This window comes from Pochonia chlamydosporia, chromosome 7, assembly GCF_001653235.2.
Source record: "Pochonia chlamydosporia 170 chromosome 7, whole genome shotgun sequence".
NCBI classification, from domain to species: Eukaryota; Fungi; Ascomycota; class Sordariomycetes; order Hypocreales; family Clavicipitaceae; genus Pochonia; species Pochonia chlamydosporia.
In genome coordinates, this window is record NC_035796.1 from 903,267 (window position 1) to 927,343 (window position 24,077).

Genomic DNA, 24,077 nt, shown 5'->3' on the forward strand with positions numbered 1-24,077 from the left:
CAATGATCCATTTGTATGGTACGCTGTCTAAGATGATTTGGAAGACTCGCCACCTCCCGACGTGAAATTCATGCTGTAACCGCCACTATTCTCGTCCTTGACCATCTGGAAATTGTTGGTACTTAGGCCGAACGGTTTCAATATACCATCACCAAGGGTCTTCAACTTCCCCCACATTTCCGACATTTCCTTCTCCTGGGCTGCTTTCGTCCGAGGTGGCAGAGTCTTGAGCTGGCTACGGACTGTGCGAAGATCAGCTGGCCCTAACCCAGGCATGGCCGACAACGCCTTGTAGTCCTCCTCTGCACCGGAAAGGTTCTGCCAACCACCAGCTTCTGAACGAGCTCGAGCGCGTCGTAGCAAAGCCTTTGTGCGTATTCTCAGGATATCCGCCTTCCTCGCTTCCGCTGAGGACGGCTCAGGTTGTGGCGGCGGTGCGGGAGCAGCACGAGAGGCACCAGAGCTGATAATCTCCCCTTCAACGTCATCGTCCTTTTTTGATGTTTCTGAAGGCTTCTCTGCTTTCTTGGTACTTGAATCTGGCGTTTTCTCGCTGCTCGTTGAACCGGAAAGCTCAGGCTGCGTCTTCTCCAGCTCAACCAGTCCGTCTAATGCTTTGGTGGCGATCTTGATGGCGTCTTTCCATTGCTCTAATTGCAGGTGGCAGGCGGCCATGTTGCTTTGAAGAACTGCCCGTTCATAGTGCAAGTAGTTGGGGCATGTGGACATGGCATCCTCGTATTTGGCGAGGGCATTTTCATAGTCCTTTGACGAGTAGAGAGCATTTGCTTCTGTCTTGAGCGAGTTTGCCTCGTCGACTAGAGCCTAGAGAATGTCATGTTAGTTTCTGAACACTATTTGCTTGACAGGTGAATCTGCAGGAAGTTCCGACTAGGCTGTTGACCCACCATTTTCAAGGGTTCTGGCTCACCTGTTCTTCTTCTGGTGAAAACTTGACCGCTTTGTGGTCCGGGGCGGTGCCTGCTGGGCTGGGTTCAGAGGGTTTCGGGGCGTCCACGTCATCTTTGTTCTCTTTCGGGTCTGCCATGCTGGCCTGACTGAAGTGCCGCCGCGGCGAAATTGTAGGTGTGAGATGTAGTTGAGGTGTTGACAGGGTTCAAATGTTGCGTTGAGGCTTGCCTGCCTGCCTTCACGGGGTAGGTGAGGTACGGAGGTATAGTGAGGTCAACGGCCAACAGTGAAGGTCAACTGGTGCATGTGGGGACTCCGCCATGAAATTCATGGGCCAATGTGAGTCGGGCGTGGGGGGTCTCTTTGTCTGTCTGGTTCAATGTTTGTCTGCATGTGCCCAGCATTACGGAGTAGTTTGTCTCTAGTCTCTCTGAACTGCGTCCAAACATCAAATCAGTCTTCATCAACCTCCGATAGTGGAGCCCCCTGAAAACCTGCGCCGGACAGGAGTCACAGTGTTTGGTTTCTCTGACCAGGGGGAAATTCACTCAAACCAGACATATTATAGACGTGTTTATCGACCGCTATTTACTTTCATCGAAGAAAAATATACTTATTACAATACGTTCCCACGTTCATGGTAGCTTGATTCAGTCTCACCTCGCACACTCAGACCTCCATCTCTCTCACCAAAAAGTGGTATCCAGACCAACAACCATCGTGAACTCAAGAACACCATGGCACCGAGAACTGAGTAAGTCCATGATCCTATTCTCTCAGTCCTTCATTTCTCCTTGATACATTTTACAATAGACCACATGCTGACCAACCTCCAAGTTTCCCTCCCGTCAGAGCTTGTCTCTTCGACATGGACGGCCTCCTCCTAGACACAGAAGATCTTTACACTCTCTGCGTCAACCTCGTTCTGGACAAATATGGACGGCCACCAATGCCTTGGTCCATCAAGGCAAAACTCCAAGGCCGCCCTGGCCCAGAAGCAAACAAGATATTCTCCGACTGGGCGCAGTTGCCCATCACTAAAGAGGAATACGCCGCTCAGCTGTCTGTGTTTCAGCGTCAAATGTTTCCAACTGCCAAGCCGCTTCCAGGCGTAGTCGACCTACTCACTCAGCTCTCCCACCAGGACACCAAGAACGTCCACATTGCGCTCGCGACAAGTTCTCATGCCGGCAACTACGCCCTCAAGACTACCCACCTGAAGGACCTGATGTCTGTCTTCCCGAATAACCGTCGCGTGCTCGGTGATGACACCAGGCTTCAGCCCGGCCGAGGAAAGCCACTGCCGGACATTTTCTTACTCGCCTTAAAGACTATCAACGACTCTCTCCCCGCTGGCGAGAAGCCCATTACACCAGAAGAATGCCTTGTGTTTGAAGACTCTGTTCCGGGCGTTGAATCCGGCCGCAGAGCTGGCATGAGAGTCATTTGGGTTCCACACAAGAAGCTCAAAGAAGAGGTTGCTGGTAGAGAGGCAGAAATCCTGGCTGGCCGTGCTGGCGAGGCTGGCGAGGTGGATATGCACCAAGTCGGTCAGATTGGGGACGGATGGGCGGAGGAATTGTCTACTCTTGAGGCATTCCCATTTGAGAAGTATGGTATTGTTGTACCTCCTCCTGGAAAGACGGCGTAATATGCCTAAAGAAATTTGGTTTGCTTGTGACATAGACTATTGAATAAAGGATTATTTGATGACGCGATGCGTTGGAATAACTATCACTAAACATAGTATTTGACTTGAACGTTCACGAGCCAATTGTCCTGTTCTTCACACATGTCCATTGTGGCCTGGCGTTGTGTATGCTGAGACATTTATGACGACGCTCTTCTCTATTATCTTTCTATGTACATGCTTCATCTTCCAAAGAGGTATTCTGATGTTGTTGAAAATCATGAAAATACCACTTCAAATCTATCTACTTCAAAGGCTCTCTACTAAATACAATTCTATCAACTAAAGCAACTGCAACAAGTATTGTGGCCAGTTCCCTTGTAGTTAGCTCATCATCGTAACCCGTGGAATGTAGATCCAGCCAGATTCTGATGTGGCTCTGGTTCATAGGGCTTCTCAATTGATTGCACAGGATGTTGATGCAGTGTCGGCCGTGGACCGGTATAGCCATGGTCAGCCCGTCTGCCTGGAGCCCAGGGAGAACCATGATCTCTTTGCAAATACAACATGCCCTGATTCATACTATTAAAAGCTCGCAGATCCGCTACATCAGGTGCCGCAGGACGGAGGGTTCTTTGCATATCCTCCATGTTACGAGAAGTAGTAACATGTGAAGCAGGCGTTGGCCCTATGGATGACACACTCGAGCGATCTGCAGAAAGGGCTCTTGTCATAGGCGGTGCCCATGTGTCACCTCGAGGAATATTGAGGTATGTGAGCGATGGATTGCTCAATTGCTCGCTTTTCTGAGTATTCCCTGGGCCAAGTTCACCCTGACTACCGAGTAAAGGAGGCAGCCCGGAACTACTCACCGGCCTGGGAGCGAGCTCTTCCCTGTACCCAAAGTAGCTTCCCGTGGTTACAGGCTGGAACAAACCATGGCCAGGGTCGTTTGGTAAGGACGGACCAGAGATGTATTGGGTTTGATTCGCAGCTCTGTTGTCGACACCGGAGAGCATCTGCCGCATCTGCTCCTCCAAGAAAGCATTGCGATGTTCTAGCCGTTGGATGGCTTGGTGAGTATCCGTGTTTCGGAAATGGTGAACCTCTTCCTCTAAGCGAGCAATGTGTTGTTTGGTTCGGATCCGAATTTGCCTCTGTGACTCGCGGTCATTGGCTCTTTTGCGTGCAAGCTGTTCAGGGCTCAGATTCGACGCAATTCTCGTGTCTGTGGATGTAAAAAAAACCATCAAGTTAACTTATCGGCGCCCAATGGTTAATTCTCAAATTCTGGGAGTGCATACTTGGGCGTTTGCCCATTTGATTGCTGGTGTCTGATGCATTGGAGCTAGTGGTTGACATTGTGCAACCCCGTGATATCTGAGCGAGGAAAGCCAGCAATCTAATGTAAGAGCCTCAATACTAATGAATGGGAGTGAAGGGTCTAGGAAACAGGTATCTATTACGAGATGGGACACCTTTGTTGATAATTCGGGATGACCGTACTCGGGCGATTAGCCAAAGGCAAATAATTGGACAAGTGGCCACATCTAGACATTGGCGAAGCCATTTCAATCTTAGGACCGAAAGCCAAATCTCCTTTTGAACAGCAGTGAAGACTCGAACTTGGCTGCCTCCAAGCAGTTGCAGGTTGGCATTCTGTTAGGGCATGGCCGTACGCACCGTATGGCGCTATGATGAGATCTATTCCAAGAATTGGAAGCAGAATCTGAACTCATGACGTGTTGGCCTTGGTCGCGACAGTCGCTTTCGGCTTTTTCTTCTAAATTGAACTCAAATTGGAAGAAATGGAAAGCTACTTCAGCATCTCTTATCTAGTACAGGCTTAAGTGGTTAGCGCTTGGGTGAAGTGGTCTCCCTTGGGGCCTTACAAGCATTTTTTTTTTCCGTAAAATACCCTGGTAGTCGGTTCATATGAATACAAGTTTACACTGTTTCCATCCGGTCTTTTTGTGCGTCTTCTTTTCCGGAGGCACATCTTGATTCGATCGGCTCATCCCGAGTCCCGAGGTGGCTTCGGGATGGCCGCCGGAGCCACAGGCGCCGGACGTGAGCCTCGTGCATGGCGTCTCGTCGCTGAATGGCTAGACGCTTATCAATATTAAAGTAGGGCATTTACAATTGAGAGAATTTATTGGAAGGTGGATAAGACCCTGAATTCTAAGACTGCTTTTTGTTGCGAGCATTGAGAAGTATTGACTTGTTACTTCGACTTGCGGTCCCCGATGACAGTGAAAGCCAAGACAGATGTATACGAGCAAAACCATGGCTATGCGCGCTGGGAATAAAAGAGCAGCGAATACAAACACAACATCTTATTGCAAAACTCTACACACTCGCCTTTTCTCTCTCTCTTTTTGTCCCCTCTGTTCTAACACAGCCTCCTTGATAGTCAGGGTAGGAATGCGGATGGACGGCTTGAACCCAGGCTCTGGGTCATGGATCCACAAGGATGCGACTAAACTGCCTTGATCCATGAGAACCATGGCTTAATGTCGTATTCTTAAAAGTTAATTTAAAAAATCAACGTCAAAGGATGACTGCTCCGTAATATCGGAGTCATTTTGAACGCAGCATTTTTCAATACGACTGTTGTGCGTTTGTTTATGCGGCCCACAACTTGATCTATATGCATTTCATGTCACACGAACGGATTGCAATGCAATGCAATGCAACTGTCCTACGACCTTCGATCTTTGCTCACCGAACACCTGGCCCAGTCTTGTTATCGAAATCGCCATCGCCATTTCTGCAACTGTCCACATAGGCACTGGGTACTCAGTTGAGAGGTCAATGGGCGAAATGGACTCATTTGCAAGGTTCAGCCATGTTTCAGTGAGCTTACTTAAAGTCATGCCAGACTTTTTGTGCTCAACAGCCATGGATCCCAACATGGGCAAATCAACGATACACTGTTCAGGATGTTTTGCTTTGTCAATTTTTTCTCTTGACAGGGTTCATCTTGATTCGGAAAAGTTGGTTTGCCAGCGGAGCCTGAGGTGAGACAAAACTGCTCAACCCAGCCCAAAGACAAGGTCTAACGGCCTGATGTACCTGGTGTCACATCAGACTGAGCACAAACACGGATATTATGCCAAGGATCTGCGATATATGTACTCCATAGAAGCTCTCGGTTGCCGTTTAGAAGTGGAAAACCTTGACTTGGATGGACTGCCTGAGGTGGCGTTTTCAAGACCGGCATGGTTAGAGGACTCTTGATTGGCTAAATTCCTTGTAAATGATCTCTCCTACGGCAGACGACTCCTCTTTCCTGCAGATTATTGCTTGTGATCTTCAAGAAACTGCCGATGGGGGGCGGAACTGCATGGAGTTCCAGGAACCATCCAGTGGGGCCGAAGCGTATTTGATCGACCGATGTGTTGGTGAGCCAAGATTGCGGCCTGTACTATGGTTTATTTGCAGTAATTTGCCTTGGTCTCTCTATGTCTTGGCCATGCCTGTACTGTACTCCGTGTCTTGAGCATAAGTATCCAGGCAGCCCCAGATGAACGGTTGGTTGGCAGTCGCGACCTGAAGTTGCCCGCGGCCCATTGAGTTGTTGTTTCCACCAGAAATCTTTCGGTCTGGGATTTCAAGACCAGTAGGGTGAAATACTCCTTGCTTGATACAAGTCATCATTATTGTGTTATCTGTATCGATATCGTCACAATGTGGTTTAGTGCTGCTGCTTTGCTGTCAGCCCTTCCGCTGTTGGCCCTGACAGCACCGGTAGCAGACAGCAAACCTCGAATTGATTACGACGCCATTATTGTTGGCGGTGGTCCTGCTGGGCTGGCTGCTCTGAGTGCCCTCGCACGAGTCCGTCGTAATGTTCTGCTTGTAGACTCTGGTGTCTACCGAAACGGCCCTACTAGACACATGCACGATGTCCTTGGGTTTGATGGTATGGAAATGTCCCACGCAGGACCTTAAATTTGATGACAAAAAACTACAAGAAGCTAATCTGCTGTATCAGGAGTTCAACCGGCCTACTACCGCTGGGCAGCCCGGAAACAAATTTCCCACTATGGTACTGTTTCCATGACCAACGGAACTGTCACCAAGATCAAACCTGAGCAGAACAACACATACTTCACTGTAACTGGTACATTCAAGGACAACAAGAAGACCACCTTCACCGCCCGTAAGATCGTTCTCGGAACCGGAATCAAGGATCTTATCCCAAGCACACCAGGTCTCCAGGAGAACTGGGGCAAAGGAATATACTGGTGCCCATGGTGCGACGGCCACGAGCACGCGGACCAGGCTCTTGGCCTCATCGGTCCCCTATCCAGCGTCCCCGGCACAGTTCGCGAGATTCTCACTCTGAACAAAGACATAATTGCCTTTGTCAATGGCACTGATACTCCTGCGAATCGTGATGCCACAGAGCTGTCCAGCCCCAGGTGGCAAGAATACCTCAAACTTCACAAAGTAAAAGTCGAGAACCGCATCATTGCATCGATTGAGCGTCTGAAAGACGGCTCTGATCACAGCGCAGACCCCAGTTTGCCCACTGCCCCCGAGAAAGATCTCTTCCGTGTCCACTTCACAGACGGAAAGTCTGTTACTCGCGCTGCCTTCTTGACCAGCTTCAAGGACGAGCAGTACTCCAAACTCGGACAAGAGACAGGCGTTCAACTGTACGGCACAAAGTTGGGCGTCGACCCTACCAAGGGTCTTGTCACCAACGTCCCTGGGGTTTATGCTATTGGCGATTGTAATTCGGACAATGTGACAAACGTGCCACACGCTCTGTTCAGTGGAAAGAGAACTGCTGTCTATTTACATGGTGAGAAGAATCCCTGCTCAATGCTAATTGAGAAATGGCTAGTCATTAACCTGTGGTACAGTGCAATTGGAACGAGAAAATGCTGCCGAGGAACTGGCTGGTTTGAACAAGACGATGAAGCGAAGCGTTCACGATGAGGCTCGCTCGCTTTGGAACATCATGAATGGCGAGAAGCGTGACTTGCTGTATGCTGGACCTTTTGACCAGTAACTTTTTTGACTCGACCTATGTGTGAAGCGTTATGACATGGCATAGCAAAAGTATTATTCCTAATATTGATAGAGCCTGGTATGAGATATATAAACAGGCTTATCCGAGTTGTTACTTGAATCCATTTGCGTTGACCAGGTGATCATTTGCAGTTACAGTGAATGCGATGAAACCGGTAAGATGAGCATTGGGAGCAAAAACTAATTCTGGCATCTACAGTAGGGGGTCAGAAACTATTTGAACAGGGAAAGGTATCGCATATCGCCTTGTGTGCTGAGGCATATTGAGCTGTGTTAGTGTATACTTGGATATGTTCAAATACATTGGACCACAGGCTGTATCAAACAACCACCGCAAGTAATGTATCCAAGCGGCAAAACATTCCTGTCAAACTTCACCACTTTTTCTTCACATCTTCGTTCTACGGACCGCCCCCATGACCTCCCGCAGAGTGAGCCGCCCTCTTCCTCGCCTTCTCATACAACGACAAACAAGTCGCCGTAACCATGACATCAAAATCTTTCCCAAACTCAACATTAATCTGCAGCACACCACACGTCGTAAACCCCCGATCACTCGTAAACACCGCCATAAGTTGCCCCGTCTCCACGTCCAACAATTTATAGTTCCGCAGCGTCAACGACGACGGCGAGCCCCCCTCAACGCCAACATTGTGCGTACGTTTCCAGACAAACTTCCTCCTACCAGACGGGACGCCCTGACCACTTGCTTCCGGGAGAGTCATGGACCACTGATACTCTGAGGCCTTTACTGATTCTCTCGTAAGTTCTTCCCACTTTACTGATGTCTTGGACGGGTCCCCAAGCCCGACTTTGCAGTCAAACGAGAATTTGGGCATGTGCGAGACCGCTACAATGGGCCCATTGGTATCCTTGCCCTCATGGAATGTGAGGTCGGGCTTATCCTTGGTGAAGAGGGACTGATCGACGTAGTATAGCTGGTTGCCGGAGATGTCATGGATGTCGTAGTGGCGGGCGAAAGAGGTGCGGTTTACTTTGAATTGGCGGGCCGTTGAAGGCACGGAAGGGTTTTCTGATGACATTGTATTGTTTTGTTTTTCGGAAATCATGTGTGCATGAGCTGTCAAGGAGAGCGTGGAATGTTTGGCTATTGGCTGTTTGAAGTCTTGGCTGGTAGAGGCATGGCTGAAATTGGGATGCCAAGTGCCTTTATATCCATCCAGCCTGAAGCTAAATCAACTTGATTCAGCCATAACTACGATCTGCATCTAAAGCAGCCACTGGACGATGAATAGATTCAATTAAAATGCCATTCACTCTCCTGCCTCAAGCGTACTTGTTTCGCGCGGAACGATACGATCTGTACGAAAGCTGTAAATGGGAAACGAGGTACGACGAGTGACGTCAGGTACTGGTTGGATCGGATGAAGTGGGGCGGAGCTCTGAACTGCCACAAACAACGGCTGAAGGCGGGGCATTGGCGGCAGTTGGGTACATGTGCAGGTGCGCAGCAGGGTGAAGCATTCACCATTGAATGTTGGTGAGCTCGAAATATCTAGCAACAGGAGATTGTATTGCAGCAGAAAAAAAAAAAATTGAAGTCAAGAAGACATCTGCCGGTGACTCCTTGTATCATTTCATTTGCGAGGTACCCCTTCTCGGCTGAGTAAGATGTGTTGAACCAGACACGGGCTGGTTGAGGTCAACTGCTTGCACTTTGAGTTGGCAGGTACGGAATACGTGCGGGGAGCTGCAGTGGCATCTGGCATGGCAAGCGACAAAGTTGACATCTCAGACATCAGAAACTCCCACGATATTCAAAACGGCATCCTCACCATCAGTTGCTGGCCTCACAGGAATCCACGACTCTCCAAGCTACAGCACCATGGCAGGCTTCTCACTCACCAAAACGCTGCTGTCCTCTGACGCCGATGGCTTCCGAAAAGCCACACAATCAACCTTTCTACTGCGCGCAGCTCAGGGCAGAGTTCCCAAGGAATATCTCGGGCAATGGCTCGCCAACGACCGTCTTTATATCCTGGGATACATCCAAGGCATCGGCAAGATGCTAAGCTTCCTATCTCTCCCAGAAACCGTCCCGCCAGCGCCACAGGACAGAGAAACAGCCACGACCCGTCTCCTCGACTGGCTGATTGACGCCATGGTCAACATCCGCCGCGAAGAGAAATTCTTTGTAGATACAGCCCATAAATTCGGCATCCCTATCAATCTGCCCTCTGACGCCAATGGCCACGTTCCTGACAGTGAAAAGCTCGATGGCCTACGTCGCTTCGAAGCTCTGTTTGCCGGCCTTGGACCCAGCACAAGCACCAACCTGCCATGGCTGGAATGCGCTGTGGTTTTCTACGGGACAGAAAAGTGCTACTTGGAGGCGTGGACATGGGCCAGGAACCAGCTGGAGCAAGGGGAGGGCGACAGTGCTGGAGACAACGGAGATGCCGATGGCGGGGCGCTTCGAACCGAGTTTATTCCAAACTGGACAGGCACCGAGTTTGTTGCGTTTGTGGACCAGCTGGGCAAGATTATTGATGATGCCATTGCAGAATACGTTGCTGAGAATGGAGGCGACGTCAAACAGGAGATTACTGAGAGATCGTTGGTCAAGTGGCGGGAATTGCTGGCGGCTGAGCAGGCATTCTGGCCGGCCATGGAATAGTTGTTTGGACACTTTGGACGATTTATGCGCAACAAATTTGAATGGTATGGATATTAATAGGCATAAACTTGTGGAAACAAACCGCATATGACGTACGGATATTGCCGGGCAAACTTTGTTTCAAACTATCTACATGTGCCGAGGGGCTGCAGACCGGGACAGAGTGATATTATTTTCAACTGGTACGTGTTCATTCTGCAGCGCCAGTAGTGTAGTGTTCCGTCAGCTGATGCACATGCAGTTTGCTCTGTCCAAGACATCTGTGTGGCGCGGCATCACCAGACTCTGTGCTGGCTCTCGATAGAATCTTCCACGCATATGCGAGTGATGAAGAATTGCCCAGCTCAAGACCGTGGCAACTTTGTCGGTGGAATAGCTCTGGAAGAACTGTCAATGCCTCCGCTATTTTTCATCATGCCAAGCAAGCGCCAAGTCGTAGCGCACCTTGCATGAAACTACCTGCCGGGAGCGCCGGACACGTTGACGATGCGGCCTTCATGTTTGCAAACATTCAAGGCAACTGGCAGTGACTTATCGACCAAAGGCCGCAAATCTCGGTGCATAATTTCATCAACAGAGCATCACAACCACCGGCTGGACAAACGCGGCACGAAATCGTAGACAACCCTGGAGTTCTCTCACATTCCATCTTCACACTATGGCGGAATAGGCAAAATCACTGCAATGGATGCCAGATAGATGGTCCCAGCACGATGGCGTCAGCCATGGCCACTGCAAGAGTGCGAATGTCAAGCAGCATTCCCCACTTGGCCCTGACTCTGTACCTGAGCTTTGGATCGCATCGTGGCCACCAAGAAGCAACCGACTGCTCAACTGCCAGCATCAACGCAAGCATCACCAGAGAAGAGGCATCCTACTTAGCCTCAGCCAAATTTATCCCATCGCCCCAGCCAACGCCGAAAGCTTTGCCTCACGCGAGACCCCATTATCATCATGGACAACCGAGCTCACAAGTTCACAACCATCCAGTCCAGTCACTGTTCCTCCCCCGCCCCTGTCAGAGGCGGAGTCTGTGGTCCCTTGCTGCGCCACCATCGGCGCTGCGTTTCACTGTGTGCGGAGTGTGAAAGCCCAAGCCATCACTCGCCAGCAGCAAGGCGGATTCCGTCCTCCTCACCAGTGTCCAGTCTGGTCACCACCACCATCTCTGGCGTGTTTCCAGACGACTGACATAGCCCTACGTGCTGCCGTCATAGGTTGACGCGAGTCCAGTGGCTAGAGCTGTTCATGTGGGATGCCTCCTAGCGCTGTGTCTGACCCTGGCGACCTCCTTGATGGCGTTCTTGTGCTCCCCCACCTCCGAAAGCCTTTGTTCACAGCTATCCCAGCTGTCAGCCGTCAGATGATACTTAAGTTGGCCGCCTCCTCCAAGTGAGGGGATTATTCTCACTCTTCCCTCATCCAACCTGGCTTTCTGCCATCAAACACCCAGCCAACCCCAAGTCCAAATAAGAACCACAAACCCGACATATACACACAAATGTCGAACCAGAATTACTACGGCGGTGGTGGCGGCGGCTACCCCCAGCAGCCTAGCTACGGCCAACAGTCTGGTTACGGAGGTCAACAACAAGGCTATGGTGGCCAACAAGGCTACGGACAGCAGCAGCAGGGCTACGGCCAACAACAGGGTTACGGTCAACAAGGCGGCTACCCTCAGCAGGTGAGCACCAAACCCCCATCAACTTCTCTCTAGCCTCGAAACTAAGCTAACAATCATCGCAGCAGCAATACGGCCAGCAGCCCAACTACCAAGGCGGCAACCAAAGCCAATACAACCAGCAACAACCATCATACGCCCAGCCCCAGCAAGGCTACAACCAGTACGACAACCGCGGCCACTCGCCCCAACCGCCCCAGCAATACGGTGGCCACTCCGGTGGTGCGGCCGCCGACTACGCATCCGGTGCTCCTCACCAGGGCCAATATGCCACCGGTCCCACTGGCCCCGGCGGTCCAGGCGGCCCCGTAGGCCCAGACGGTGAACGCGGTCTCGGAGCAACCCTCGTTGGCGGCGGTGGTGCCGCCTGGGCCGCTCACAAGGCCGGCGGAGGATTCATCGGCACGGCTGGCGCTGCTATTGCAGGTGCCATTGGCGCAAATGTGCTGGAGAATGCGTTTGAGAAGAAAAAGAAGAAGAAGAAGAACAAGCACGGTGGTAGCCGTGGTCTCAAGGATAGTAGCAGCAGCAGCGATTCCGACTAAACTTGTCTGATGGGAAATGTTGGGATTGGACTTGGGATTTGTTGTACATGATTTATGGTTTTTTTTATTCCTTGGTAGATACCATATGGATGGCTGGATGGCAATATGACGTTTATGTATCACAAAAAAATATTTCATATTGCTTGAATTTGCGTTAGTGGTTGATGATTTATTTGGTGATCTTTGATACCACTAACGACACTCAAACTGTCTAATATGTGAACATGTTTATGTGCACACTCAATCCCGACTTCTCACGATGGTAGTCAGGCGCATGCAATTGACAAACAGTTGAATACGTAACGTGTTAGTCTCCCAATCTGCCGGTTTCGGGTATATCAACATAAATACAAAATTTCATTTGCGACCAATTCGCAGTACATCCAAACTTCGTAGAATCAATAAGCAATGGCCACTTGGGTGGAACATGAACCTAGTTGTTGTGGGCGGCAGTCCTCTTCTCTTCGTCCTCCTCAATCTCACGGGCCTTGCTGTCGCTGTCATCGTGAGAGATGCCACCGTGTGCTGTGCGGCCAACAGCGTCAACACCCACAGCTGCCTTGGCGTCTGTATCGTGGCTGATGTCGAACTTGCGACGGAGGTGCTCGGGTCCCATAAAGGTAAGGAACAAAGTGTAGGCGTAGACACAGCCCATGAAAATGCAAATGACTTTGCCGTAATCGTAGCGTTTCGTGCCCTTCTCGGTTGGGGGCAGTGGGAATCGCTCACCAAGACGAGCTTCAATGGTAGACGATGCGGACGACACCAAGTTACCGAGCTGGTAGGCAGTACCGACGACAAAGGTTCTGAAGGCACCTGGAGACAATTCCATGAGGTGAATGGGAATAACACCCCATGCGCCCTGGACGCAGAATTGCTGGAAAAAGGCAGCCGCCATGATGGACTTGTCCGACACGAAACCATAAGGGTATAGGAGAGCACCACCGACAATGCAGCAAACAATGATGCTGAATCGGCGTCCGACGGACTGACTGCAGAATCCAACCACAGTGCCACCGGTCATGGCGCCAAGATTTGCCACGACCTGGGTCACAGTCACGGCGGTCTTGCTGAAACCGAGCTGGTTCTCGAGCATGGTGGGGTACAAGTCCTGGGAGCCGTGGCTCATGAAGTTGAAGCCAGCCATGAGGAGGACCAGATACGAGAGCAGCAACCAGTGACGCTTCAACGCAACCTTGCCCTCGCTAATAAAGACAGAGCCGGCAGATTGGCCACCAGTTCCAGCCTCCTTGCGCATTCGCTCACGCTCCTGGTAAACCTTGGTTTCCGGCAGCAGGAGACGGACGCCGATGAAGATGACGGGAGGACAGGCGGCGAACCAGTACAAAGGACGCCAACTGTGAGATGTAGTATCGACCAGACCGCGGGCAAACGCAGCGCAGAGGAGGTAGCCAAATGCATACTGTGACAAGATTTTGTTAGCTACCTGTTTTCCAAATCTCTTCTTTTCTGTAACAAGGGATCACTTACGCCTTGTTGGAGAATACCGCTCATGAGACCACGAGCCTCCTCGGGAAGGTCCTCAAGCGCTGTGGCGGCAGCATTTCCGTACAGACCTCCCATCGCCACGCCAAACAAGGCGCGGCATGCGAGGAACTGGGAGTAGTTCTGGCAAAATCCAGTACCCTAATGGAGACTTGTTAGCAAAGTGATCCGTGAAACAGCTGTGTTGTATTCTCAATTGCTTTTTTTTCTTGCACACTCGCGCAATCAATGTCGGTTGTGTGCGGATTAATTTTGGCTGATATTGACTCTGCGCCAAGATCGCCAAGTCGGGTGGCTCCCGTGCGGCGCCCAGCTTTTCCTCACATCTCATCGCAGTCTTGGCGAACCAGCCCTGCCAAGCCTACGATCATGCAACGATCTGCGACTCAGCACAAGCATTCAAATACCATGCATTGTGCATTTTGACAGATGCCGCAGTCGTCGTGGATCGATGCACTAATGTACCGCACGGGAGTCCCATCCGGGAATTTATTTCTGCACAAAAACAGAGTGACAAGGGATGCTGCTTACCAGTTCAAGCACGATGAACAGCAAGTTATTGATGATGAATGGCCATCGACGGCCATATCGGTCGCTGGCAATACCAAACAGAATGGATCCCACAGATCGGAACATGAGAACCAGTGTAATACCCCATGTGATATCTGTTGGGGTTTTGCCAAAGTCCTTGGCGAGATCACTGACGGTGAGGGAGACTGTGAAAAAGTCGAAGGCGTCCCAGGTCTGTCACACAAAGCTGTTAGCCCTAGCTCAGCACCTCCTCGAGCGCCCTTGCAATAATGAATATGTCAAACACTTACCCAAGCAAAGAAAGCTAGCGTAAAGAAAGCCCACTGTTGAGCATTGAGCATGCGAACCAACTTCCACGGGTTGGGAACTGGTAGCATGGGCGGTTTGAGGGTTGACAGTCGGGTAGACAAGTACTTTCCCGCCGACATACCCTCATGAGGCGCGGCGCCATCATTCTCGGTGCCTTCCTCAGGGTAGTATCCCATCGTGGCTCAATTGATGAAAGGAAATAAAAATCCTCAAGATTAAGTGGCCTGTCTTTATGACGAAAAGAGGTGATGGAGGAGACCAGGTTTGAAAACCTTGTGTGGGATCAAATGGACCGCAAGAAGCGGAGGTAGTTCCTTGTAGAATTGACGAGGGCCGGTCCCTTCCAGGTCAAACTGTGAGTGTAAACGGCTTGGTCTAGCAAAGAAGATTGTATGAAGTTGCTTCCAGCTTCCCAACGTAGATGACTGGAAATGAAAGATGAGAATGGAAGTGCCAGCACACAAACACACATACGGTTCAAAACCGGTCGAGGGATCAGGGAGGCGGCTAATATATCATCATGCCGTCAACAAGAGCGACGGTCTGGGGACAACAGCTCCCAGCTAGCTTGCCCACGTCCGTCCGACACAAACTGGTGTCTGGTCTGGTCTGGTCTGGTCTGTTACTGCCTTGTTGTGATTCGACTGGGCCAATACCAGGTGTGATGACCGGGCTCATCCAAAGGTGGGCATGTCGACAGATCAAATGTCCACACTCCGCATGTAGCTCCACATGCGCCACCCTCCATCTCCAAGGATCTCTCCCTAAAACCGGGGTCAGGATAGCCTTTCACCAATTGCACTCGATGAAATGCATCAGGATGCAGTTTATGGACTCGCCGTAAGCAGATGGGGACACTAAACGGTGGTGTCCCAATGTTTCTCACGGCTTTGGCACGAGCAAGCAAGGATCAATGGCTGAAAAGAAGTCAGCCAAGGGCTCAACCTGCATCGCGTTCGAAATATTATGTTGTCGAGTCAGAGATTGTACCCGACTTCTCCCACGCCGGAGTGGTTCTGCTGCTATTCCAGGTGTAAAGAGCATTCCAGCCGTGGCAGCCCGTGCTTCCCCGGCGGCCTTGGTATTGATGCAGGGTGTTTCCATGCGCCATGTTCCATATTTGATTTGGTAGCCTCTTCCCTCGCAATTACTCGTCGTGTTGACTTTAATTCGCTCCGAGTTTTGCCTTGGTACTGTTGTTATACACCAACCCTGGGCTTGTTTCGTCCATTTTGGCGCCACTCTCCTTCCCACGTCTTCTCTTTTCTATAATTTTGGCGATGGTAGAAAAAGTATCTCCTAGGGGCTTGGGCACTCAATGCGGCACTTCAAGTGTCTGGTGGAGTTTCTCCACACAGGCTCGTCTGGCCCAAGCCAGCGCCAGCACAATTCGAATTATGGATGTGCAACAAACAAACGGGTTGGACTTCGTGTTGCGTATCTGTTTAATAGTGATTGCAGCTACCAGGATCTTCTCGGCCTCGCCTGCTGACGGGTGCTCTGTTGCCGCGGGCAGAATCGGATAAACGTCAAGGATGATCTAGATGCGCTGTTGATGACGAGATGAAGACGACTTGATGTAGAATCCATGGACTTGGGTGCAATAATTAATCACTCAATGATTCTGGACTTGTCACAACTTCGTCCATCGCGTACAATGAGCTGTTTCTCGGCACTCGTTTGACATGATTGCTGCAGTATGGCCCTCAAGTGCCTTTGCCGCAACACTTTTCGACATCCGATCCAACAAGGGGTCGTGGTAGATCCCCTTCAGCCATCACTCAATCTTCCCCCAATGATACCAAGACACTCCTATGTTTAGCGCTTGCTCCAAGCAACAGAGCCGTTCTCTCTCCAATTTTATGTCTAGTTCCGGGGGCCAAAACATTGTCTCACAGTCACGGATCAACTCAAAACAAGCATATCGATCGGCCGGAACTGTATGTTGTGTTGGCTCTTTTCTTTCTCGTTCCCCCCCGTGGACCATCTCCTGGTGGAGGCACTACTGCCAGAATCCTTGGGCTGTCAGCTTCTGGGTTAGAACCAACGTGGTGATCATTTCACCAACATTCATGGTTCCAGTCCACGGTGAATAAGCCTAATTCTCAAGCTTCAAAATCGAATGGTGCGTTGTCGTTGAGAACACCGCTGTGGCCCCGCGTGAGGCGTTGGTCTAGGCCTGTCTGGGAAGGCGACCGAAGGCCATCAATTGATCTCGGCAATCTTCTGCCGGCTCCAACCCACCATCAACGCCTCCCTGGCCACTCATCTTAGGCTTTGTCTTGGCTGTCGTCGTTGCGCTTTGGAGACACGGGTGCATGGGGTGCCAGGCTTGCAGGAAACCGCCCAACGTCCAGGTCCGTCGTTTTAGCCGGCCGGCACAAACTGAGCTTGCTCACTGTTTCGGTTCAAAAACGATTGTGCCGTGAAAATTACCGATCGATTCGTTTCCCAAGTTGCACGCCCAAGTTCGATTTCGTCTCGAGCGAAGCGAATTCGCAGTGGAGGTTTCTGTCATAGGTTAGAACCCCAATCGTCCTCCAGTGCCTCACTTGTCACTGTGACGGCTGTGGCGGGCGTATTACCAAACGTGAATCAGGAAACGTACTCTTGAGGCGCCGCCAACGACGAGACGATATCTTGCTTCACTGATGGCTAATTGTCATATGGTCGATGACGCCAACTCCCACTCCACGATATTTGGCTCGCTTTTGGGCTGCTGGTGGTAGGTATGATGATGCGCCAAGGCTCCCAGTCTGCCGCCCACTGATTGGCGTTATCCCTAGAGCACATTCATACAGGGAACATGGTGCCCATGGTTCTTCCCCAGTGGGTGAGTGATGTGCATGGCTTGACGCCTCGCCGGGGGCATCTAACCCGGGATGGCCGGTTGTTCTTGTTCTGTGGGCGGGAATAATGGAGCCTTGTCCGGACAACTGTCCGTTGAGCAGCAGCAACCGGGCATCTACCGAGCTGGAGAATAATTTCCTTCTGTGAAACGGGATGGCAGAAGCAGCGAGATGTTAAAAGGCTTCTGTTTTCGCCATGGAGGCGGCAGAGGGTGAAAAATGCTCTCTGTAGGGCGTAATGTCGGGGGTCTGGTGTCATTTTGCGAAGGCGATCTACGAAGAAGGAACGAACACACGAAGTCGTTTTTGCAACCTCTACACGTGACAACCGCCAGGACCATAATCCAAGGAGCGGGACTTTGAACTGTCAACTCTGTGCAAAATACTGGTCCTGCATCACCTCTCAAGTTGACTGGCAAATCCCTGTCAAATCCAAAGTTGTCGATTCAAGGCCAGCCAAGGGGCAAGACGAAAGACGAATTGCCGCAGAATATTAGACACTGGTTTGCATCCAGCCGCCAGGCAGCGTCCGGATTATTCAAACAAAAGACAAACTGCGGCCACCCACATTGACACACTGACTCGTTCAATTTCGACCCTGCTTCCAGTTTCTCGTTTACCGGGGAAAAGAACGTCACCTGTTTGCAGCGAAGACTGCACATGTGGCTAACTCAACGAGGATGCCTAACCCATTCATTTTCAGAGTATCCAAATTCCCCACATGGAAGGCCACTTTCAACCCCCGACCGCCACAAATCCCCACGTCGGGATGGGAGAGGGTCAAAGATCCTGGGGATGGTGAACAAGGTGAGCGGAGGACACACCAGTCACCATCCGTCCTACTTACCAGTCATCGTCGACATCAGGAGGCGTCGAGGTGAGCCGTATATCACCGGCCAGCCCAATCTGTTACTTCTGACCTCCTAGCGCCGGATACGAGTACGGCTTCATCGCAGTCTTCTCCGGTTCATTCTCGTCACGGAGATTATCAGCTTTACTGATGAGACAAAATCAGCCTGAATAAGGTTACATCATGAATAGATTACACGAAATCAAATTGAATAACACATTTAACAACGTGTTTGACCCAAGCCCGGCGTTTCTCCATTACAGGATTTATTGAGCGCAAAACTTCCCAACCCGGTCCATCACCTATCTCTCCATTGCCAACAAACCACATTGGACGTACACTTCAATCCGCCAGACGATCCAAATACGACCTACAACGAATTGTTCCCAATCCGGAAATCATAGGGATGGAAGCCGGCGGGACTACAGAGCTGAACAATCTGCCTCCGAAAGTCAAATCCCTAGCCACTGCGTGGCAAAACAATACATCGGCAACAAGATGATAAACTTTGACTTTCCTCGGGACCCAATTTTATCACCGACATGCGACGGACAAAACCACTTACATTCCTGTATGTTGACGGGATGTACGGAGTACACGTCCTCGGTTTCCTGCACTGACATGCTAGGGCAACCGTTCTACAACATCAGAGTGCGTGGTTAACTAGACTATGTTGCCCCAAACTCAGTCTAAAAACATATGCAGATCTAACCAAACCCACGGTATCATAGCATAGAAATTCAATTGCTATCTAGTCTAGCCACCCAGTCATTCGAAAGTGTGGGGGTTTTGCAGTTACGAACGAAAAGCATGCCACACACCGACCATCATTTCACTCATATTCGTTGCCAACTACTTCCTCAAGTACAAGTCTACAATAGTCCATTCCTAATTGCCGCAAAGGATACGTTAAGCAGCATCATACTAACAAGGCACTGGATGTGCGCTAGACTCAATCGTTTTGACATGCAAAAATCATTCAAACCAATGACGCCTCACACTTACGAAGCACAAATGAAACCAAGTCTAAGGGCAATAGTAAAAAAGAATATGTATCCTTAAGGGCAAAGCAAATTTGATTCGTAGCGTCGCATCAATCCAGCAGACGTGAGCCGTGCGCTGGCTTGATCTGTCCGACACAAGACAAGCAAGAAACGAATGTATTGAGAGTGTTTAGCAACGTAATACTCGTAGTGTATTATCTCAGTATGATGAGCAAAATTTAAGTATCATGTATTCCCATATGTCATTTCGTCGGCATCCATTTTTGATGACCCTGCTCGTGGCTGCGCATAACCCGTCAAATACCTTCAACGCCGCCGCCGTGGGTGTTTCATCGGGTATCCCTCCTGTCTGTATAATCCTACAAAGTGGCTCCTTTTACCTTGTTCCCTCATCCACTCCCTAAACACCATTAATAAACACTGCGAAATCAGGCCTTGCCATATAACATAGCAGTTCGAGGTCAGAGTATGACACCTCTAGTGGCATAAGGCGCTTTTAAGCACCTCGGGCTCCAACCCTTGAGCGTACTGTCAAACGCCGCCGCCCATGAATGCAGCAAGATCATCCAGATCGAGAAGCTGTCGCTCGAATGCTTGACACAGTTCCGGGGCCGTCATATCCTGACTCGTGGTCTGCCCGTCTTGAGTTGTTGTCGCGCCATTCGACACTACGTCAGGGCTCTGCTGCTTGACGTCTAGCGCCTGCATTGCGGCCTGCGGCGCTCCGGGAGGAGGCGAGGTTGTAATAGAGGACGTCGGAACACTACCAGAGCCACCGTTTATTGTCGTGACACCTCGTCGAGGAAGAGCGACAGCTGGTGGTTCGCTGTCCCCTCGAGCAGACTCGGACACCGAGCGAGGAGCGGATCCATGATGGGCAGCTCCCGGGCCACCGGTTTGGTGATCATACTCCATCGCATCAGGATTAGTGTCAGCATTGGAAGAAATTTCATCTTTGTGGCCTGAGGTAGTAGACTGGTGCGAGCCAGAACCGTGTCTTGCAGTTGGAGGAATGGCGGTACCAGCAGCGGCAGCAGCATCGTTGTTGAGAACCCGCTGCATGACAGTAAGATGCCTAAGCCAACTTGACATCAGAGGCCAGTTTTCGGTGCCTTCATGCATGAACTTCAGTCCATCCTTCACGATGTGAGCGGCTGTCTCAACAGCATTTGGGGGCGTAAGTCCCTTGAGGGATAGATAAGCGACGGTAGCGCTGGCTGTGAATGCAGAAAACAGCATCACAATGGGGAAACAGGTTGGGTGATCTTTCTCTGAACCAGCCTCAACAGCATTGAGAAGAGAAATCGTCCCGTGACAAGAGGTGAAAAGGCGGTCGACAACATCATGGCACCTTGGGTTCATTCTGAACGACTCCAAGTTGAAACTTGGCGATATAACGTCCTGCAAAAGACGTCGCCGATGGACAAAGACTGTGGCGCAATGCAGTAGACAGTGCAGCATAGCGAAAGTATATCCAGAGCCCATCGTCATGTGCAGGTTGATTTGGCCAGGCTTGTCCACAAGCTGCATCGGAAGCGAGGCACGAAGACCCTCGATTTTGGCAAAGAGATCGCCACAATCCTCATCTCGGAAATTCTGCAATGTAGTAGCGGTCAGCATACCCACAGCATCTCGCCAAATGGTGGAAGCGAGAACAATGTATCCGAATTCGCCAATCTCACCACCAGAGCCGTGGCTTGGGGATAGAGCACTGTGGCCGAGATACTGGGGCAAGGTCTTGACGTAGACTGCATTGCCAAAGGCGAAATTGATGTCAGAGCAAGGGAGCGATACATCTGACGTGTCCTGCACTGCAAGGGCCGCAAAACGACCGGGGGTACTGGTCAAGAGGCAGTCAAGGATATAAACGAGCCATAAGGTGCGTCGAAGAGACTCATCGCGCAGGAACTGATCCGCGTGATCGCCGGCGTGATGACTGTTGAGAATGCGATACATCTGGAGCATGCGGGCCGCCTGGCCGAGGTAGATGTAAGCGCGCACTGCATTTCTCGTTCCCCATTCGTGTATAATGATTAGGCAGAGGGCTTGGATATCGGCTAGATTCGGGTGGTCCAAGTTTTGATTGATGAGCGCAATGGCCTTAGAGGCAAATGTCTCTGCCGCATGAGTTGGGTTGCCATATCGGCGAATTAGTGTTGGTGAGCTTCTGTGAGGATTTGTTAGAGCGTGACCATCATACTAAGCTTTCTGGTTCGCGTCGGGCTGCATGACCATGCCTGCCATGAGTGAGGCTTCATCAGGAAAGAGCGAGGCGACTTTGCAGAGCAAGGTGGCGTGATGTAGGAACGGGTGACATTGGGAGAAAATGCACGCAAAGTGGCCAGTGACCACAAGGCGGGCTAACGCAAATCCAATAACACATTTAAGTCGTAGGGAACGATTTCATTGTGGTCATCGACAAGAGCAAAAAGGCCATGTCCCAAATCAATAAGACGCCTACTTACCGGGCAGCACATGTCAATAGACCGTAGACAAGTGTCGACTCCAAGGTGGCATTCTTCAATTGTTGCACGAACGTGGGCTTATGAAAGGCCACACAAGCTGGGAACGTCTTGGAAACCACTCTCTCGCACTCGGCGATGAGTTCTGGGGTAAGCCTGAGGCAGACAGTCAGTACAAATCGATACTTCGGGAAAGAGCTACCAGGCAGCATGCATGAAACAGGCAGATGGGCAATAGTGGGCAAACACCGGCAGACCGGAGGGTCCGTCTATGAGGGTATGGGAGTCAGGGGCACGTCGGGCAAGACGGGCAGCAAGGTCTAACCAAGGGCCATAATGAGCCACACGAGCCAACGCAGAGATGAGCTCGGCCGACCAAGGCGAGGTTCCAGGTAAAAATCAGTCGTTTACCAGCTGATTTTCACACTGGATTGCGTCTGGTTGGAATATCCCACGTAGTATGATGCCGGCATGGCTTGACGGGTAACACTGCCCAGCAGCCGCGGAACATAGTTCGGTGCCATGTGAGGGAAGACCAGGACGAAGGTAGGAGGAGAGGCGCGGATGCTCAGCAGCGCAAGTCGCCGGCATTTCGGAGAATGGGAGGGGACGCTGTGGGTGGATTTGGAGGGTCCCGAGCCAAGAGGATGGCCCGTCAGATACGTGTGGCGCGGAAGAAGAGCACAACGGCCGCTTGGCCCGGGAGATGACGGCGTTGCCAAAGTCAACATGTGCGCGAGAGAGGGCAGGCAGACAATGCGACAATAGGGACGCAGATGATGAAGACCAGAAGACCAAATGCATGCTGGCGATTGAACGGAAATGGGACTTGTATTGACAAGCAAACTTACTTCTCGGGGGTGACCTGCACATGTCTGGCGGCACCAGAGCCCACCACGGGCTGTCTGGCATCAGAGGCGCCGGCGCCGGAGGCCGGGAGAGAGTCTCGCGCTGGGCGATGGGCATTTGCGTGACGAGCAGGGCTTTGGCCGTGATGATGAGCCATGCTCTCGGATGGGAGATAGCATTCGTGCATTCCCTTTGCGCAGTTCTTGCAAGGCGCGCGACCATTTTCGTAGACGCACTTGGTTTTGCCTTTGCGGCAGCGAACACAAGCACCGCCAGCCCTGAGGGCGGTTGAGCGAACCACACCCGAAGACATGGGGACAGTCTGGCAGGTCGACGGGGGGACAGCAACGTAAAGAGGGGGAAAACTTGGTCAAATGGCAGAGGCGACGCCCGCGGTGTCTGCGGTTGGCGTCCGGATCAAGACGACGAAAAAGATAGGATGAAAATTGCGTTTTGGCGATGCTGGTGATGAGGGAAAGTTCAGGGCCGGAGTGTCAAGAGCTCTTCCCGTGTCTGGTCGGACCGGGAGGAGACTTGGGGCCAGAAAAAAAAAAATGATGCCTCCTCAGGCGGTGAAATGACGCGTGAGGTTGGAAGTAGCCGAGCGGGCTGGCGACGATTCAAACAACCAGCGCAACCTGCGTGCAACGGAAGCGCGCGCTTTAACGCCTGGCTCTGCGGAAGAATATGTCGAAGGTGATAAGCGTGGAAAAGCGATGGTGGAGGGAAAATGAGAACTGTCAAGTGAGAAAGAAAGGAAAAAGTGACGCGGGAATGCGGGCGAGGGCAGAGAGAGGCAGACACGGACGGGCAACGGACCTTGGGGGAGGGCGGGCGCCTCAAGAGACGGGGAGGGGGCGAGCGAAAGCTGGCAATGCCTGGGGGCTTACCTCAAGGTACGGGCGGCGGATCGGCTGGCCCTGCCGGACACGCTGCTCCACTTGAGATTGCTCTGCTCCAATCTGCCCCAATCTGCTGCCAGCCTTTTGTAGCTTGGAGCTCTCACTTGAATAAACCCAAGGACGCCAATGTGATCATTAAATGAATTCGCACTTCTGCCTGTCTGGCACCAGACCAGATAGTGCTGGTTGAGACTTCACTTCACCCAGCTCTGAACTTCAACTGGAAACGTTCGCATCTCAAGCCCACACGCCGGGGTCTGGATGAGGTGATGGCCGCACGACAAACAGCTCGAACGATTTGCGCCCTTTTTCTCTGCTCCTCCATCACCTTGGCCATGCAATTCTACAATTCGCTCTGACCTGGCC

At 51.3% G+C, this 24,077-nt stretch overlaps 9 protein-coding genes across 9 annotated transcripts; 4 read left to right on the top strand and 5 right to left on the bottom strand.

The window, feature by feature from the left end:
* Window positions 1-27: 27 nt before the first annotated feature.
* VFPPC_07158 (tetratricopeptide repeat protein 1 (TTC1)) lies at window positions 28-1,048 on the bottom strand (the record flags this gene model as incomplete). Its single annotated transcript, XM_018286067.1, has 2 exons — window positions 28-825; window positions 932-1,048. 2 exons carry the CDS (start codon window positions 1,046-1,048, stop codon window positions 28-30), a joined length of 915 nt encoding a protein of 304 aa, XP_018139887.1.
* Window positions 1,049-1,649: 601 nt separating this feature from the next.
* Window positions 1,650-2,563, top strand: VFPPC_07159 (HAD-like domain-containing protein; the record flags this gene model as incomplete). The annotated part of the gene is made up of 2 exons (XM_018286068.1): window positions 1,650-1,666; window positions 1,750-2,563. 2 exons carry the CDS (start codon window positions 1,650-1,652, stop codon window positions 2,561-2,563), a joined length of 831 nt encoding a protein of 276 aa, XP_018139886.1.
* Window positions 2,564-2,934: 371 nt separating this feature from the next.
* VFPPC_07160 (hypothetical protein) lies at window positions 2,935-3,904 on the bottom strand (the record flags this gene model as incomplete). The annotated part of the gene is made up of 2 exons (XM_018286069.1): window positions 2,935-3,770; window positions 3,847-3,904. 2 exons carry the CDS (start codon window positions 3,902-3,904, stop codon window positions 2,935-2,937), a joined length of 894 nt encoding a protein of 297 aa, XP_018139885.1.
* Window positions 3,905-6,232: 2,328 nt separating this feature from the next.
* VFPPC_07162 (FAD-dependent pyridine nucleotide-disulfide oxidoreductase) lies at window positions 6,233-7,565 on the top strand (the record flags this gene model as incomplete). Its single annotated transcript, XM_018286070.1, has 3 exons — window positions 6,233-6,467; window positions 6,540-7,355; window positions 7,417-7,565. 3 exons carry the CDS (start codon window positions 6,233-6,235, stop codon window positions 7,563-7,565), a joined length of 1,200 nt encoding a protein of 399 aa, XP_018139884.1.
* A 421-nt stretch (window positions 7,566-7,986) lies between these two features.
* Window positions 7,987-8,628, bottom strand: VFPPC_14167 (hypothetical protein; the record flags this gene model as incomplete). Its single annotated transcript, XM_018291937.1, has 1 exon — window positions 7,987-8,628. One exon carries the CDS (start codon window positions 8,626-8,628, stop codon window positions 7,987-7,989), a length of 642 nt encoding a protein of 213 aa, XP_018139883.1.
* Window positions 8,629-9,431: 803 nt separating this feature from the next.
* On the top strand, window positions 9,432-10,223 carry VFPPC_14168 (hypothetical protein; the record flags this gene model as incomplete). The annotated part of the gene is made up of 1 exon (XM_018291938.1): window positions 9,432-10,223. The coding sequence occupies one exon, from the start codon at window positions 9,432-9,434 to the stop codon at window positions 10,221-10,223; it is 792 nt and encodes a 263-aa protein (XP_018139882.1).
* A 1,501-nt stretch (window positions 10,224-11,724) lies between these two features.
* On the top strand, window positions 11,725-12,449 carry VFPPC_14169 (hypothetical protein; the record flags this gene model as incomplete). Its single annotated transcript, XM_018291939.1, has 2 exons — window positions 11,725-11,907; window positions 11,970-12,449. The coding sequence occupies 2 exons, from the start codon at window positions 11,725-11,727 to the stop codon at window positions 12,447-12,449; spliced, it is 663 nt and encodes a 220-aa protein (XP_018139881.1).
* A 433-nt stretch (window positions 12,450-12,882) lies between these two features.
* Window positions 12,883-14,971, bottom strand: VFPPC_07163 (sugar transporter family protein; the record flags this gene model as incomplete). The annotated part of the gene is made up of 4 exons (XM_018286071.1): window positions 12,883-13,872; window positions 13,941-14,096; window positions 14,487-14,699; window positions 14,777-14,971. The coding sequence occupies 4 exons, from the start codon at window positions 14,969-14,971 to the stop codon at window positions 12,883-12,885; spliced, it is 1,554 nt and encodes a 517-aa protein (XP_018139880.1).
* Window positions 14,972-20,029: 5,058 nt separating this feature from the next.
* VFPPC_14170 (chitinase precursor) lies at window positions 20,030-23,122 on the bottom strand (the record flags this gene model as incomplete). The annotated part of the gene is made up of 3 exons (XM_018291940.1): window positions 20,030-21,665; window positions 21,964-22,116; window positions 22,812-23,122. 3 exons carry the CDS (start codon window positions 23,120-23,122, stop codon window positions 20,030-20,032), a joined length of 2,100 nt encoding a protein of 699 aa, XP_018139879.1.
* Between the last annotated feature and the right edge of the window lie 955 nt (window positions 23,123-24,077).